The sequence below is a fragment of the Trichechus manatus genome, unplaced genomic scaffold, assembly GCF_000243295.1.
Source record: "Trichechus manatus latirostris isolate Lorelei unplaced genomic scaffold, TriManLat1.0 scaffold00087, whole genome shotgun sequence".
Classification (NCBI taxonomy): Eukaryota; Metazoa; Chordata; class Mammalia; order Sirenia; family Trichechidae; genus Trichechus; species Trichechus manatus.
This window is the reverse complement of record NW_004444023.1, coordinates 5,611,173-5,623,326: the sequence shown is the minus strand read 5'-3', so window position 1 is coordinate 5,623,326 and position 12,154 is coordinate 5,611,173. Positions and strand designations below refer to the sequence as shown.

At 57.8% G+C, this 12,154-nt stretch overlaps 2 protein-coding genes across 3 annotated transcripts in view; both read left to right on the top strand.

The window, feature by feature from the left end:
* Positions 1 to 2,467, top strand: part of ASPDH (aspartate dehydrogenase domain containing) — a 3,302-nt gene extending 835 nt beyond the window's left edge. Inside the window, exons 2-7 of the mRNA XM_004381709.2 lie at positions 342 to 486; positions 697 to 781; positions 889 to 1,038; positions 1,119 to 1,339; positions 1,415 to 1,569; positions 2,375 to 2,467. Coding sequence (XP_004381766.1) covers positions 342 to 486; positions 697 to 781; positions 889 to 1,038; positions 1,119 to 1,339; positions 1,415 to 1,569; positions 2,375 to 2,418 — 800 coding nt within the window. The 3' untranslated portion in view covers positions 2,419 to 2,467. The remainder of the gene's footprint in view (positions 1 to 341; positions 487 to 696; positions 782 to 888; positions 1,039 to 1,118; positions 1,340 to 1,414; positions 1,570 to 2,374) is intronic.
* Positions 2,468 to 2,849: 382 nt separating this feature from the next.
* On the top strand, positions 2,850 to 8,144 carry JOSD2 (Josephin domain containing 2). Of its 2 annotated transcripts, none has more exons than XM_004381706.3 (5): positions 2,850 to 3,073; positions 3,739 to 3,898; positions 5,966 to 6,091; positions 7,556 to 7,750; positions 7,863 to 8,144. In XM_004381706.3, exons 2-5 carry the CDS (start codon positions 3,753 to 3,755, stop codon positions 7,960 to 7,962), a joined length of 567 nt encoding a protein of 188 aa, XP_004381763.1. In that variant the 5' UTR covers positions 2,850 to 3,073; positions 3,739 to 3,752; the 3' UTR covers positions 7,963 to 8,144. The 2 variants fall into 2 exon arrangements, with proteins under 2 accessions (XP_004381763.1, XP_004381764.1); XM_004381707.2 differs by having other exon boundaries at positions 2,986 to 3,115.
* Positions 8,145 to 12,154: the final 4,010 nt, after the last annotated feature.

The window sequence follows — 12,154 nt, the reverse complement described above, 5'->3', positions numbered from 1 at the left end:
AGGTCTCTGTCCCCCTCTCTCTGGGCCTCTGTCCCCCCCCAGGTCTCTGTCCCCTCTCTCTGGGTCTCTGTCCCCCTCTCTCTAGGTGTCTGTATCCCTCTCTGCGTCTCTGTCCCCCTCTCTGAGTCTCTGTCCCCCTCTCTCTGGGTCTCTGTCCCTGAGTCTCTGTCCTCTTCTCTCTGGGTCTCTGTCCTTTTCTCTCTGGGTCTCTGTCCCCCTCTCTCTGGGTCTCTGTCCCCCTCTCTCTCTGGGTCTCTGTCCCCCCCCGGGTCTCTGTCCCCCTCTCTGAGTCTCTGTCCTCCTCTCTCTGGGTCTCTATCCCCCTCTCTTCCCTCTCCCAGGACAGTCCCTTGTCTCCCACCTGCTGGCTCAGGGGCCAGAAATGGGCCTAGAACTTGTGTTTGTCTGGAATCGGGACCCAGGACGAATGGCAGGGACTGTGCCCCCCGTTCTGCAGCTCCAGGACCTCAATGCCCTCAGTGAGAGGTCAGTGACCTCATCAAGGCCAGCAGGGCTCCTGGAAGGTTTTGCTCTGCCCTCACTCAACTGCTCTATGATCTCAGACGAAACCTTCGCCTTCTCTGAGCCTCAATTCACCCACACTTAAAAGGGGCAGGTGCACACAGCCTGTGAAGGAATTAGGGGGCAGGGATCAAACCCTCTCCCAGGCCCTCTCCCATCTCTCCCCTTTTCCAGGCACCCCGATCTGGTGGTGGAAGTGGCCCACCCCAAAATAATCCATGATTCTGGGGCACGCATCCTGCGCCACGCCAATCTGCTGGTAAGCCCCTCCTCAACTTATGACCCCAAGCCCCTGCCCCTTCTGCCTCGACCCCACCTCACCCGCAAGCCCAGACCTCAGCCCCTCCCCCACTCATACATCCCCAGGTGGGGTCCCCCTCAGCCCTGGCTGACCAGGCCACCGAGCAACGGCTCCGGGAGGCCTCCCATCACTGGGGCCACGCCGTGTTCGTCGCCCGGGGGGCCCTGTGGGGCTCTGAGGACATCACCAGACTGGATGCGGCAGGGGGCCTTCAGGTGAGGGCCCACAGGGCTCCCCAGGAACTGAGGGGTGCATGCAGAGACCCCCGCCCCCTGACCCCAGGTCTCGCTTCCAGAGCCTCCGCGTCACCATGGCCACACACCCCGATGGCTTCAGGCTCGAGGGGCCCCTGGCCACAGCCCCCAGGACCGGGCCCCGCACGGTGCTCTATGAGGGCCCCGTCCGAGGCCTGTGCCCCTGGGCCCCCCGGAACTCCAACACCATGGCAGCCGCTGCCCTGGCCGCCCCCAGCCTGGGCTTCGACCGCGTCATCGGGGTGCTGGTGGCAGACCTCAGGTGAGCCCAGCCAGGCGGGGGTGGGGGTGCGGTCAGAGGCCAGGCCAACCCAACTAACTGCCCTGCCTGCCCTAGCCTCCCAAACATGCATGTGGTGGATGTGGAACTGAGCGGACCCCCGGGCCCCACAGGCCGCAGCTTCGCTGTGCACACCCGCAGAGAGAACCCTGCCGAGCCGGGTGCTGTCACTGGCTCTGCCACCCTCACTGCCTTCTGGCGAAGCCTCCTGGGTACGCCCAGGCCCGTCCCCAGTGTCAGGGGCCCCTCCTCCCCCGGGGCCTGGGCACGTGTGTTCCACAGAGTATGGGATCTTGGGCTCTGCCTGGTTCAGATTGTGTCTCTGCTGCTTGGTCTGTATTTGATGCTCCTTAACTGTCTCCCTACACGTCTTTGAAGCTTTATATGTCTCTTTCTCTGGCCATGTCTCTCTTCTGGGTCTCTGTTCCCCTCTGAGTCCCTGTCCCCCTCTCTCTGGGTCTCTGTTCCCTTCTCTCTCTGGGTCTCTGTCCCCCTCTCTCTGGGTCCCTGTCCTCCACTCTCTGGGTCTCTGTCCCCTTCCTCTAGGAGACCTCTAGGTCTCTGTTCCCCTATATCTGTCCACCTTTCTTTGGGTCTCTGTGCCCCCTTCTCTCTAGGTCTCTGTCCCTCTCTCTCTGGGTCCCTGTCCCCCCCCCCTCTGATCTCTGTCCCCTCTCTGGGTCTCTGTCCCCTCCCTCTAGGTCTCTCTTCCCTTCTGAGTATCTTTCCACCTTTCTTTGGGTCTCTGTTCCCTTCTCTCTCTGGGTCCCTGTCCCCATCTCTCTGGGTGTCTGTCCCCCTCTCTCTCTGTCCCCCTCTCTGGGTCTCTTTCCTTCCCTCTCTGGGTCTCTGTCCCCCTCTCTCTGGGTCTCTGTCCCTCTCTCTCTGAGTCTCAGTTCATGACTTCCCCCCCACTCTGTCCTCTCCCTCCCACCTCCAGGTGTCTATCTCTCCTCATCTCTAGCTCTCTGTCTCTCCCTCTGTCTCAGTCTTTAATTCTCCATCTCTCCCCTGCAGGCTGCTGCCAGCTCCCCTCCAAGCCGGGGATCCATCTCTGCTGAGAAGCCTCTTCCCTCCCATGAGAACATCCTCATGTCATTTACCTCCCCACCCACCACCACCACCGTCCCACGCCTGCCCTGGCCTCAGTTTCCCCAGATCTCCCTCCTGTTTAAGTAAAGATCGGGGGCTCCTCCCCCTGCAGAGTCCTGGTGTGTCTCACGTCTCTTGTTTCCCTTCTGTGACGTCACGCCAGCTCTGCACATTGTGCATGACGCCATCGCGGGAGGCGGGCACATTTAGGGGCAAAAAAAAAAAAAAAAAAAAAAAAACCCAAAGCAGCTATCGCGAGAGCTTCTGCACTACACTTCCCAGAATCCTCTGAGGAGCAGAGGGCGAAGTAGTACGCACGCTGCGAGAGGCGGAGGGAGAGGTGTATTTATAGATTCGCCGCAAAGGCCGACGGAAGTTGTAGTCCTGCCTTCTCTTGTGGGACAGCAGACTTCCGGTCCACCCCTTCCCGGCGTTCCGTACGCAGCCAGTGCTTCCGCGGGGGCAGCCGGGAGTCGTAGTCCGGCACGTGGGGGCCGCCGGGAGCTGTAGTCCGTTCCGCCTGCCCAGTCAGTGCTGAGTTGCCCGCCCCGAACTCGGCGCCCGGAGCCACCGCCCAGGGGGATGCGGGAGCCCCTGGCTCGGGGGAGCCGAGAGGCAGGCGGGGTGAGCGGCGTTGCCAGGCAACGGGCGAGCGCCGCGGCTGGGGTACGGGTCAGGGAAAGGGGTTCTACAGCTTAATGTCCGGGGCAGGGGCCTAGTTGCCAGGTGATACCAGGAGGGGACCCTGTTGCTTAGTGATTGGCTAGTGGGCCCTGTTGCCACGTGACTAGAGGAGAGAACCTAGTTGTTTAGTGACAGGGGAGGGGGAGTCTTCTGTTGCTAGGCGACCAGAAGAGACCCTAATACCTAGAGGCAAGGGAGGAGGATTCCTCTATTGCTAAGTAACCAGAAAAGAGACTTTGTTACCTAGTGAGGTGGGGGTGGAGGTCCTCTGTTGCTAGGCAACCAGGAGGGGTCCTGTTACTTAGGGACGGGGTGGGGGGAACTGCTCTGTTGCTAGGTAACCAACATAGGGACCTTTTTACTTAGGAGTGTGGGGGGGGGGGGTCCTCTGTTGCTAGGTGGACAGAAGAGAGACCCTTGTTTTTAGGGGCAGGGGATGGAGATACCTCTGTGCCTAGGGAGCAGATCAGGGGCCCAGTGTCCTTCCAGGCTGCCCCAAGCCCCCACTTCAATGACAGTGCCCTCAAGGGCCTGCTGGGAGGTTGGACCTCAGCCTCTGGGCCTCCAGATCCTAATCCCTGAGTCCTACCCACCCCCCCCCACAGGAGCCGAGGACGTTATGTCCCAGGCCCCAGGAGCACGGCCGAGCCCACCCTGTGTGTACCACGAGCGGCAGCGCCTGGAGCTGTGTGCCGTCCACGCCCTCAACAACGTCCTGCAGCAGCAGCTCTTCAGCCAGGAGGCTGCCGATGAGATCTGCAAGAGGTGACTGTCACCCACCCCAAATGCTGGCACCTGGAGACACAGGGCTCAAAGAGGCATTGCCACTCCCCTGGGTCTCACAGGGAGGCAGGGCAGAGCCAGGGAGCTTTCTTCTGTCCTGCTCGCCCCACCTGGGCTGGTGGAGATGGTCCCTCCTGCTCCTCTCTGCCCTCATGGCCTCAGTCCCAGTTCAGGCCTCACCCTCTCTAGTCTGGATTCTCGTCCCAGCCTCCTTGCTGGCCTCCCAGTTTCCAGTCTTTCCACTCTAGTTCGTCCTGCACTTGACCCCAGAGCTAACCCCACCCTGCCCTGCTGACATGCCTCCCATGGCTCCCCAGTACCTCTGGACAAAGCCCAGCCCCTGAGCTTGAGATCCAAGGCTCTGCGTGCTATGGTCCCCACCCAGCTCTGCAGCTTCATCTCTCACTGCACCCCTCAACTCAAACTGCTTGTCTCAGTTACTTAGCGCTGCTGTAACAGAAACACCACAAGAGGGTGGCTTTAATGAACAGAAATTTATTTTCTTACAGTTTAGGAGAGCTGAAAGTCCAAATTCAGGGTACTGGCTTTAAGGGAAGGCTCTCTCTGCCCTGGGGGAAGGTCCTTATCTCTTTTTAGCTTCTGTTCCTTGGTTACTTGGCATGTATCTTCCCCTCTGTTTGTGCCTGCTTGCTTAATCTGTTCTTTTATATCTCAAAAGAGGTTAATTTATGACACACTCTACACTAATACTGCCTCATTAACATAACACAGTAAACCTGTTCCCGAATGGGATTATAACCACAAGTACACAAACCCATTGCCCTCAAGCTGATTCCAACTCCTAGCGACCCTACAGGACAGACTAGAACTGCCCCATAGGGCTTCCTAGGCTGTAATCTTTATGGAAGCAGACTGCCACATATTTCTCCCATGGAGCGACTGGTAGGTTCATACTGCCAACCTTGGTTAGCAGCTGAGCACTTAACCACTGCGCCACCACAGGGCCTTTGCACAAGCTATTCTTTCTGCTGGCACAGCTTCCTTCTCTCTGCAGCCTGGCATGGTTTTCCTTACTGTTCGAGATTTCAAACATCACTGCTTTATCATCCTTCTGCTCTTCCCCTCCTCTCTGTCCTGGAAGCCCCAGCCCCAACTCAGGCCCTGACCTCTCCTGCCTGTACTCATACCCCAGCCTCCCAACCTGTTGCCTATGAGGTCCCAGAGTGGTCTTTCTCCCAGAGCTCCTCAGTGTCTTCAGGTTGAGTCCCAGCCCCTCAGACTGGTTTTTATATAATATATTCAGCTCCTTCATTATTCAAATCAGGGATTGACCAGCTCTTTCATGCCAAAGCTATGTTGGAGGCCCAGAAATGAATCAGATAGGAGCCCGGCCCTGGGGGAGCCCTTGGTCTGGTGAGGGAAACAGAGACACAGAAAAGGAATCCACAGACTTTCCCCTCCCCTGCCCCTCCCCTGCCCTACCCACCGAGGGCCCAGATAGAGAACAGAGGGACTGTTGTTCAGAGGATGTGTGGCCCAGAAACAAGTGGTGACAGGCTGGGCCTCCCAGGCTGGGGGAACAGCTGGAGGGAAGGCCAATAGGCTGGAACATTGGCAATGCGGTTGGGGAACAGGTGGCTGGGAAGAGGTGGGGTGAGGCTGAGGCTAAGAGGTGAGCAGGGACCAAAACATGCAGGGCCTCGAATGCCAAGTTGAGGGGCTGAGAGTCCATCCTGAGGGTGCTGGGGAGCCAGGGAGAGCTGTGAGCTGGGGAGAGGCGGGGCCGGCTCTGAGTGTAGAAAGAGCCCTCTGGAGCCATGTAGGAGATGGGCTGGAGGGAGAGACTCGAGGCCCAGGAGGAGGTTGCGTTGAGGGTTCAGATAGGAGAAGACAAAGCCTGAGCTGACGACTTGTGGACACGGCAGAGAGAGTCACCAAGCAAGAGGGACAGGGCCTAGATGCTGACGAGTTGTGGAGGTTGAAGGGAGGAAACAGTCCAAAGGTAGGGATGACTCTCCTGCTTTGTAGGGAGGGTGAGCCCTTTCCAGGGGCTCCCCAACTCAGGCTCTGACCACCCCCCGCAACCAGGTTGGCACCAGACTCCCGGCTGAACCCCCATCGCAGCCTCCTGGGCACCGGCAACTATGACGTCAATGTGATTATGGCTGCCCTTCAGGGGCTGGGCCTGGCCGCTGTGTGGTGGGACAGAAGGAGGTAGGATCCAGAGCGCTGCATCATGGGAGCTGGGCTGGGCACAGAGGGCCACTTAGTAAATGTGGAATGAAGCAAGGAGGAGGGTGGCTGGGGGCATGGGTGGATAGCAGGAAGGAAGGGTAGATGGTAGATGGTTGGTGGATGGTTAGGTGGGCGGATGGATGATTGGTAGATGGGTAGAAGAGGGAAGTGACTAAATGGTCAGTGGGATGAGTTGATGAATGAATGATGAGTAGATTGATGGTAATTGGGTGAATAAATGAATGGGTGGTTGGGTGATGAAGTGTATGAATGGATAATGAGTGGTTGATTGATAGTTGGTAGGTGTGGAGAGCAAGTAGGTGGTTGAATAGTAGGATAGATGGATGTTGGGTGGCTGTGTGGGTGGGTGAATGGGTGGTTGGGTGAATAGTGGTTGACGGTCAGTAGGTTAAAAAAAAACTGTTGCCGACGAGTCAATTCCAATTCATAGCAACCCTATTAAGACAGAGTAGAACTGCCCCCATAGGGTTTCCAAAGCTATAATCTTTATCGAAGCAGACTGCCACATCTTTCTCCTGCGGAGTGGCTGGTAGGTTCGAACCACCAGCCTTTCGGTTAGCAGCCAAGCTCTTTAACCACTGTGCCACGAGGGCTTCTTGGTCGGTAGGTAAACCCCAAAACCAAACCCATTGCTGTCAAGTTGATTCCAACTCATAGCAACCCTGTAGGACAGAGCAGAACTGCCCCATAGAGTTTCCAAGGAGCGGCTGGTGGATTCAAACATACTGACCTTTTAGTTAGCAGCCGAGCTCTTAACCACTGTGCCACCAGGGCTAGATAGTGAATAGCAAATAGGTTGTTGGGGAGTTGGATGGATGGATGGGAGGTTTGGATGGGTGGATGGATAGATGGTGGTTGGGTGAATGAGCGAGTGGATAATGGATAATGGATCAATAATGGATAGGTTGATGGTGGATGGGTAAAGAGTGGATGAGGAGTTGGGTGAATATGTTGTTAGGTAGGTGGCTGACTGGCTGGTGTTTGGGTGGATGGATGGATGGATGGATGGATACGGATAGTAGAAGGACAGATGGATGGTGGATGGTTATTAGGTGGTTGATGGGAGATTTGGACAGATGGGTGGGTGGTTGGGTAAGTGGGTGGATGGATGGATGCATGGTGGGTAATGCATAGATCAATGGTAATTGGGTAAAGAGTAGATGGGGAGTTGGGTGGATGGTGGAGTTGAGTAGTCGGTTGGCTGGATGGTGGAAGGTTTGGTTGGGTAGATGGTGGTTGGATGGATGGGTGGAAGGTTTGGTTGGGTGGGTGAATGTAAGGAAACAGTGTGGGTTGATTAAGGAGAGTCCTTGGGTGGGCTCAGGACGCCACCCCTGCCCACACCCGCCTGGGCCCCACACTCTCAGTAACATTTGATCAGTGGGTACACACTGGGAACCATTGTATCCTCCCCCATCACAGGCCCCTGTCCCAGCTGGCCCTGCCTCAGGTGCTGGGGCTGATTCTGAACCTGCCCTCACCTGTGTCGCTTGGACTGCTGTCCCTGCCACTACGCCGGCGGCACTGGGTGGCCCTGCGCCAAGTGGACGGTGTCTACTACAACCTGGACTCCAAGCTTCGGGCACCTGAGGCCCTCGGGGACGAGGACGGTGTCAGGTAAGCCAGGGCAGCAGTGACTGTGAGGTCCTGCCTCAGCATTCAAACCCCATGCCCCAGAAGGAACCACCAGGTTGCCCGTGCCTCAGTCTCCCCCTCCCTCCCCACCCAGGGCCTTCTTGGCAGCTGCACTGGCTCAGGGCCTGTGTGAGGTGCTGCTGGTGGTGACCAAAGAGGTGGAGGAAAAGGGCTGCTGGCTACAGACAGACTGACCCCACGGAGGAAGACCACAACCACCTCGGGGCTCATCCGCTGCCTGCCTGGTGTGGTTCATGTTGGCTGCCTGTGCCGGGGGAGGACCAGGACCCCGCTTCCTGGACCTCATGGAGGCCAACCCTTTCCCTATGCCCCTGCCTCCCAATGCCGCTGCTGCCTCAATAAACCTGCTGATTTGCTCCCAGCCTGCCTGTGTCTGACTTCTGGTTAGCAGCTGAGCTCTTAACCACTGTGCCACCAGGGCTCCTTCGGTAACATTACAGCCAAGAAAACCCGATGGGGCAGTTCTGCTCTGTCACATGGGGTCACTAGGAGTCGGAATCAACTTGACGGCACCCAACAACAACACTGGAGGATGAAGGGGGCAGGGTCTTTCCGGAACTGGAGATCACTTGGAATGAGACCTGGGACATTTATGACATGCAAGTATTTCATATTTGTCACAGTCTTTTAGGAGGTGATGCGAGATGAGGGGGAATCCTCGCCAGGAGCCAAAGCAGGGAGGGCCTTGAGTGAGCTGAGCACCAAGCCGAGGGCTGATGGGAGCAGGGCTGTGGAGAAGGGAGGCGGTGAGCAGGCAGGGGCAGGTCCACTCTGAGTGTAGGAAGACCCCTCTGAGGCCCTGTGGAGATGGACTGGAGGGGGAGGCTGGAGGCCAGGGAGGCTAGTGGGAGGGTCCTGCGGTTGGGGACAGGGTGTGACAAAGAGGAAGTGACTGAGGAGAGTGAGAGGACGGGGTTTGGCCTGGTGGGCTCAGGAGGGTGGGGGAGAGAAGAGGATCCTGGGGGTCTGGCCCTGTGACCAGGTGGAGTGGTAACGGGAGGGACAGTTGGCTCACCACAAGTGCTGGGAACCCGCAAGGAGGAGGAGTGGGTTTGGGGGGATACCATGCTCAGTGGGGATGTAGAGGTGGTGACAGGCAGGGGACATCAGGGAATGGGGACCCGGAGATGGAGTCAGGGTTGGGGGCCTGTCCTGGGAGGTGTAAGTGGGTGTGAGCCCAGGGAGGGGAAAGGGGAGAAAGGGGCCTAGATAAATCTGGGGACCCCTATCAGGTGCTGGGTAGAAGTAGGGGACCCTGAGGTGACGGGGAGGCCAGGTGAGAGGCAGGGGGTACCCAGTGTGGGTGCATCTCTACCACTCGGCCTCAGGCCGGACTCCACGTGGGCAGCGAATTCATCCAAGGATAGGAAGGACACAAGCTCAGCCCTGACCCCGGAGCAGGGCAAGGCAGCCGCTGCCGCAAGATGCCTCATGAAAGCCGGGGCATCAGAAGGCAGACGGAAAAGTGAAAAGCCAAACGTAGCACAAGAGGAAAAGACCACTGGGGCCCGAGCACTCCAACTCCCAGGGCGGCCCTTGCGCCCCATCCCACCCAAACCCCAACACCCGCGCTTCCTTCCTGGTGGCCTTTCTCCCTCTGTCTCTTTCTCTGACCCTGTTGCTCCCTTTGTCTCTGTTTGTCTGAGTCCCTCTGTCTCCCTCTATCTCTTTGTCTTTCTCCTCTGTGTCTTTGTCTTCATCTCTGTCTCTTTATCTGTCTCTATCACCCTCTCTGTCTCAGCCTCTCTTTTTCTCTGTGTGTGTGTCTTTCTCCATTTCTCGAGGTCTCTCTCTGCCTCTCTATCTGCCTTTCTCTCACCTTCTCTCTGAGTGACTCTGCCTCGTCTCGCCCCTCGCTCCCCCCCCCCCAGTGCCTGTCCTCTGTCCCCTCTCTGGTCTGGTCCCAGACAGCCTGGCGGGCCTCCTGAGTGTTTCTATTCTCGGGCCTGAGTGACAGGGCTGTGATCTCCCCAGATGCGACCTCAGCTTTGGCCAAATATGGTCCCGGGTGAGGCGGTGAGGCTCATTGTGGGGGCTGGGGGCAGGGGGCCCTTCCCCTCCTGCTCCTGGCCCCTTCATGCGCTAACCTGGGGTGGCTCGGCCTGGGCACTGATTGAGCGCTTCCTGTTTGCAGGACTTCCCTGTTCAATCACACTGCCCCTCCTACTTTTTAGGGGAGCAACTTCTCAGGGGTCCCCACTTCTCACGGTTTCCTCTTGCCCGGGGGCGCCCAGCGGGCCAGTCCCAGAGTTGAATGGGCAGGAAGGGGTCTCGGCTGCCCGTCGTTGGGGGGCGCCCCAGGCAGACGGCGCAGGGGCCTCTTGGTGGGGGAAGGGCTGCGGTCACGAGGCAGGTGCGGGGAGAGGGGGATGTTGTATGACAGCTGTCCCCGCGCCCCCTGGTGCCAACAGCTGAGGCCCGATTTAGCTCGGGGAGCTGGGATCTGGCCGGATAAGGCAGTGGGGGAGGACGGCCCCGCCCCCGGGGTGCCCCTTAAATTGCTGAGCCAGGCCCGGGGGGGCGGCCGCCGCCGACGCCAGGTGAGAGCAGCCGCGCTCCGGCCTTGACTTCCCCGCCGCCCCGCCCGCGCAGCGGTCTCTCCTGTCCCTGTCTGTTTCTCTCTTTCTCTGTAATTCTCTCTGGCTCTCCATCTCTCTCTGTCTCTGTCTCTTCATCTCTCTCTCCCTCCTCTGTCGCTATCTCTGTTTTTCTCCCTCACCAACTCTCTCTGTCTCTCCTTGACCTTCTCTTTGTGTGTCTCTGTCTCTCATCTCCCCATCTCTCTGTTTCTTCCTCCCTGTATCTGTCTCTCTCTTTCTTTTCTCTTCGTTTCTGTCTGTGTCTCTCCCCTTCTCTATCTCGCCCATTCTGTCTCTCCTCTCTGTCTCCTCTCTCTCTCCATCTCTCCGTTTCTGAGTCTCTGTCTCTGTCTTTCTTTCTCTCTCCCTTACTCTCTTGTCTGTCTTTGTCTCTTTTTGTGTCTCTGGGTCTCCTCTTCCTGTCTCTCTCTCCCCGTTCTTTCTGATTCCTCATCTGTCTCCGTCTCTTGCTCTCTGCCTGTCTTTCTCTCTCCCGGACTTTCTCTTTCTGTGTCTGATTCTTTCTCCCTCTCTCTCCCATCTGTCTCTGTCTCTTTGTCTCTCCTCGACCTTCTCTTTGTGTGTCTGTTTCTCATCTCCCCATCTCTCTCTATATATATATCTGTTTCTTCCTCCTCCTTCTGTCTGTCTGTCTCTCTACCTCTTATTCTCTCTCCAACCTTCTCTCTCTCTCCCCTCTCCATCTCATCTTTCTCCCAGTCTCTCTCAATCTCTCTCTTCCCGTTTCTCTCAGCCTCTCCGTCTCCCTGTCTTTCTCTTTCTTGGTTTCTCTCTGTCTCTTTCTCTTTCTCTCTCTTACCGTTTCTCTTGGTCTCTGTCTCAGTCTCCCTGTCTGTCTCTGACTCCACCTCTCTCCAACTTGGCCCAGATGGAGGCGGAACCCCTGGGCCCTCTGCTGCCATTTTCTGCTGAATAAAGCTGTTTCTGTCCTCACCTCTCTCTGCTCCTCTCGCCTCCTTCTTTCCTTCCTCAATCTCCTGCCTCTAAGCTCAGCGCCCCTAGCCCCAGTCCTGGGTGGGTGGGGGGCTCCCCCCTCTCAGAGACAGCAGGAAACAGAGGCTGAGAGACAGATGAAGACACAGAGGGAGCAAGACAGATTAACACAGATGGAGAACCAGAGACAAAGAGAGACAGAGTTGGGGGGGACATAAACCCAGAGACTGGTCCCCTCAGTGAGACAGTAGGACACAGAGACAGAGAGTGAGTGAGATGGGGAGATGTAAGTTCAGAGACAGGGAGATGGTAGAGACTCAGAGACAGAGAGACACAGGGATAAGAGACCAGGCAGCGCCTCCCACCCCACCCCCCACATACACACCAGTGGGCAAAGTCTGGGCAGGGCTGGGCAGCCTCCCCTCCCCCTCCCTACGCACCCCCCGCCCCACCCCCGGCCTTGCTATGCCAGGCCCAGGACAATGGGCCCTTGTCCTGGCTCCCAGAGAACAGGGCGGGTGGGGTGGGCTGGCTGTTGGGGGGAAGGGGGGATGCTGCCTGGCCAGTTGCTCTGGGGTCCCCACCTGGCAGCCCAGCCTCCACCCTCTGACTCCCCTTTCTCCTCATCCTCCTCGTTCTGTGCTCCCTTCCTGGGGTCTCCTACTCCCTGCCTGCTTTCTGCTTTGCCTGAGGAAGGGAATAGGCATTTATCCAGCACCTACTGTATGCACCTGAAATACCTTCTCGCCTCTCTTCACACCTTTCTGTTTACCCCGTCCTCTGCCTGTTCTTCCTGTGCTTCTGGCTCGCTTCCTAGCAAGGCAATGGGCAT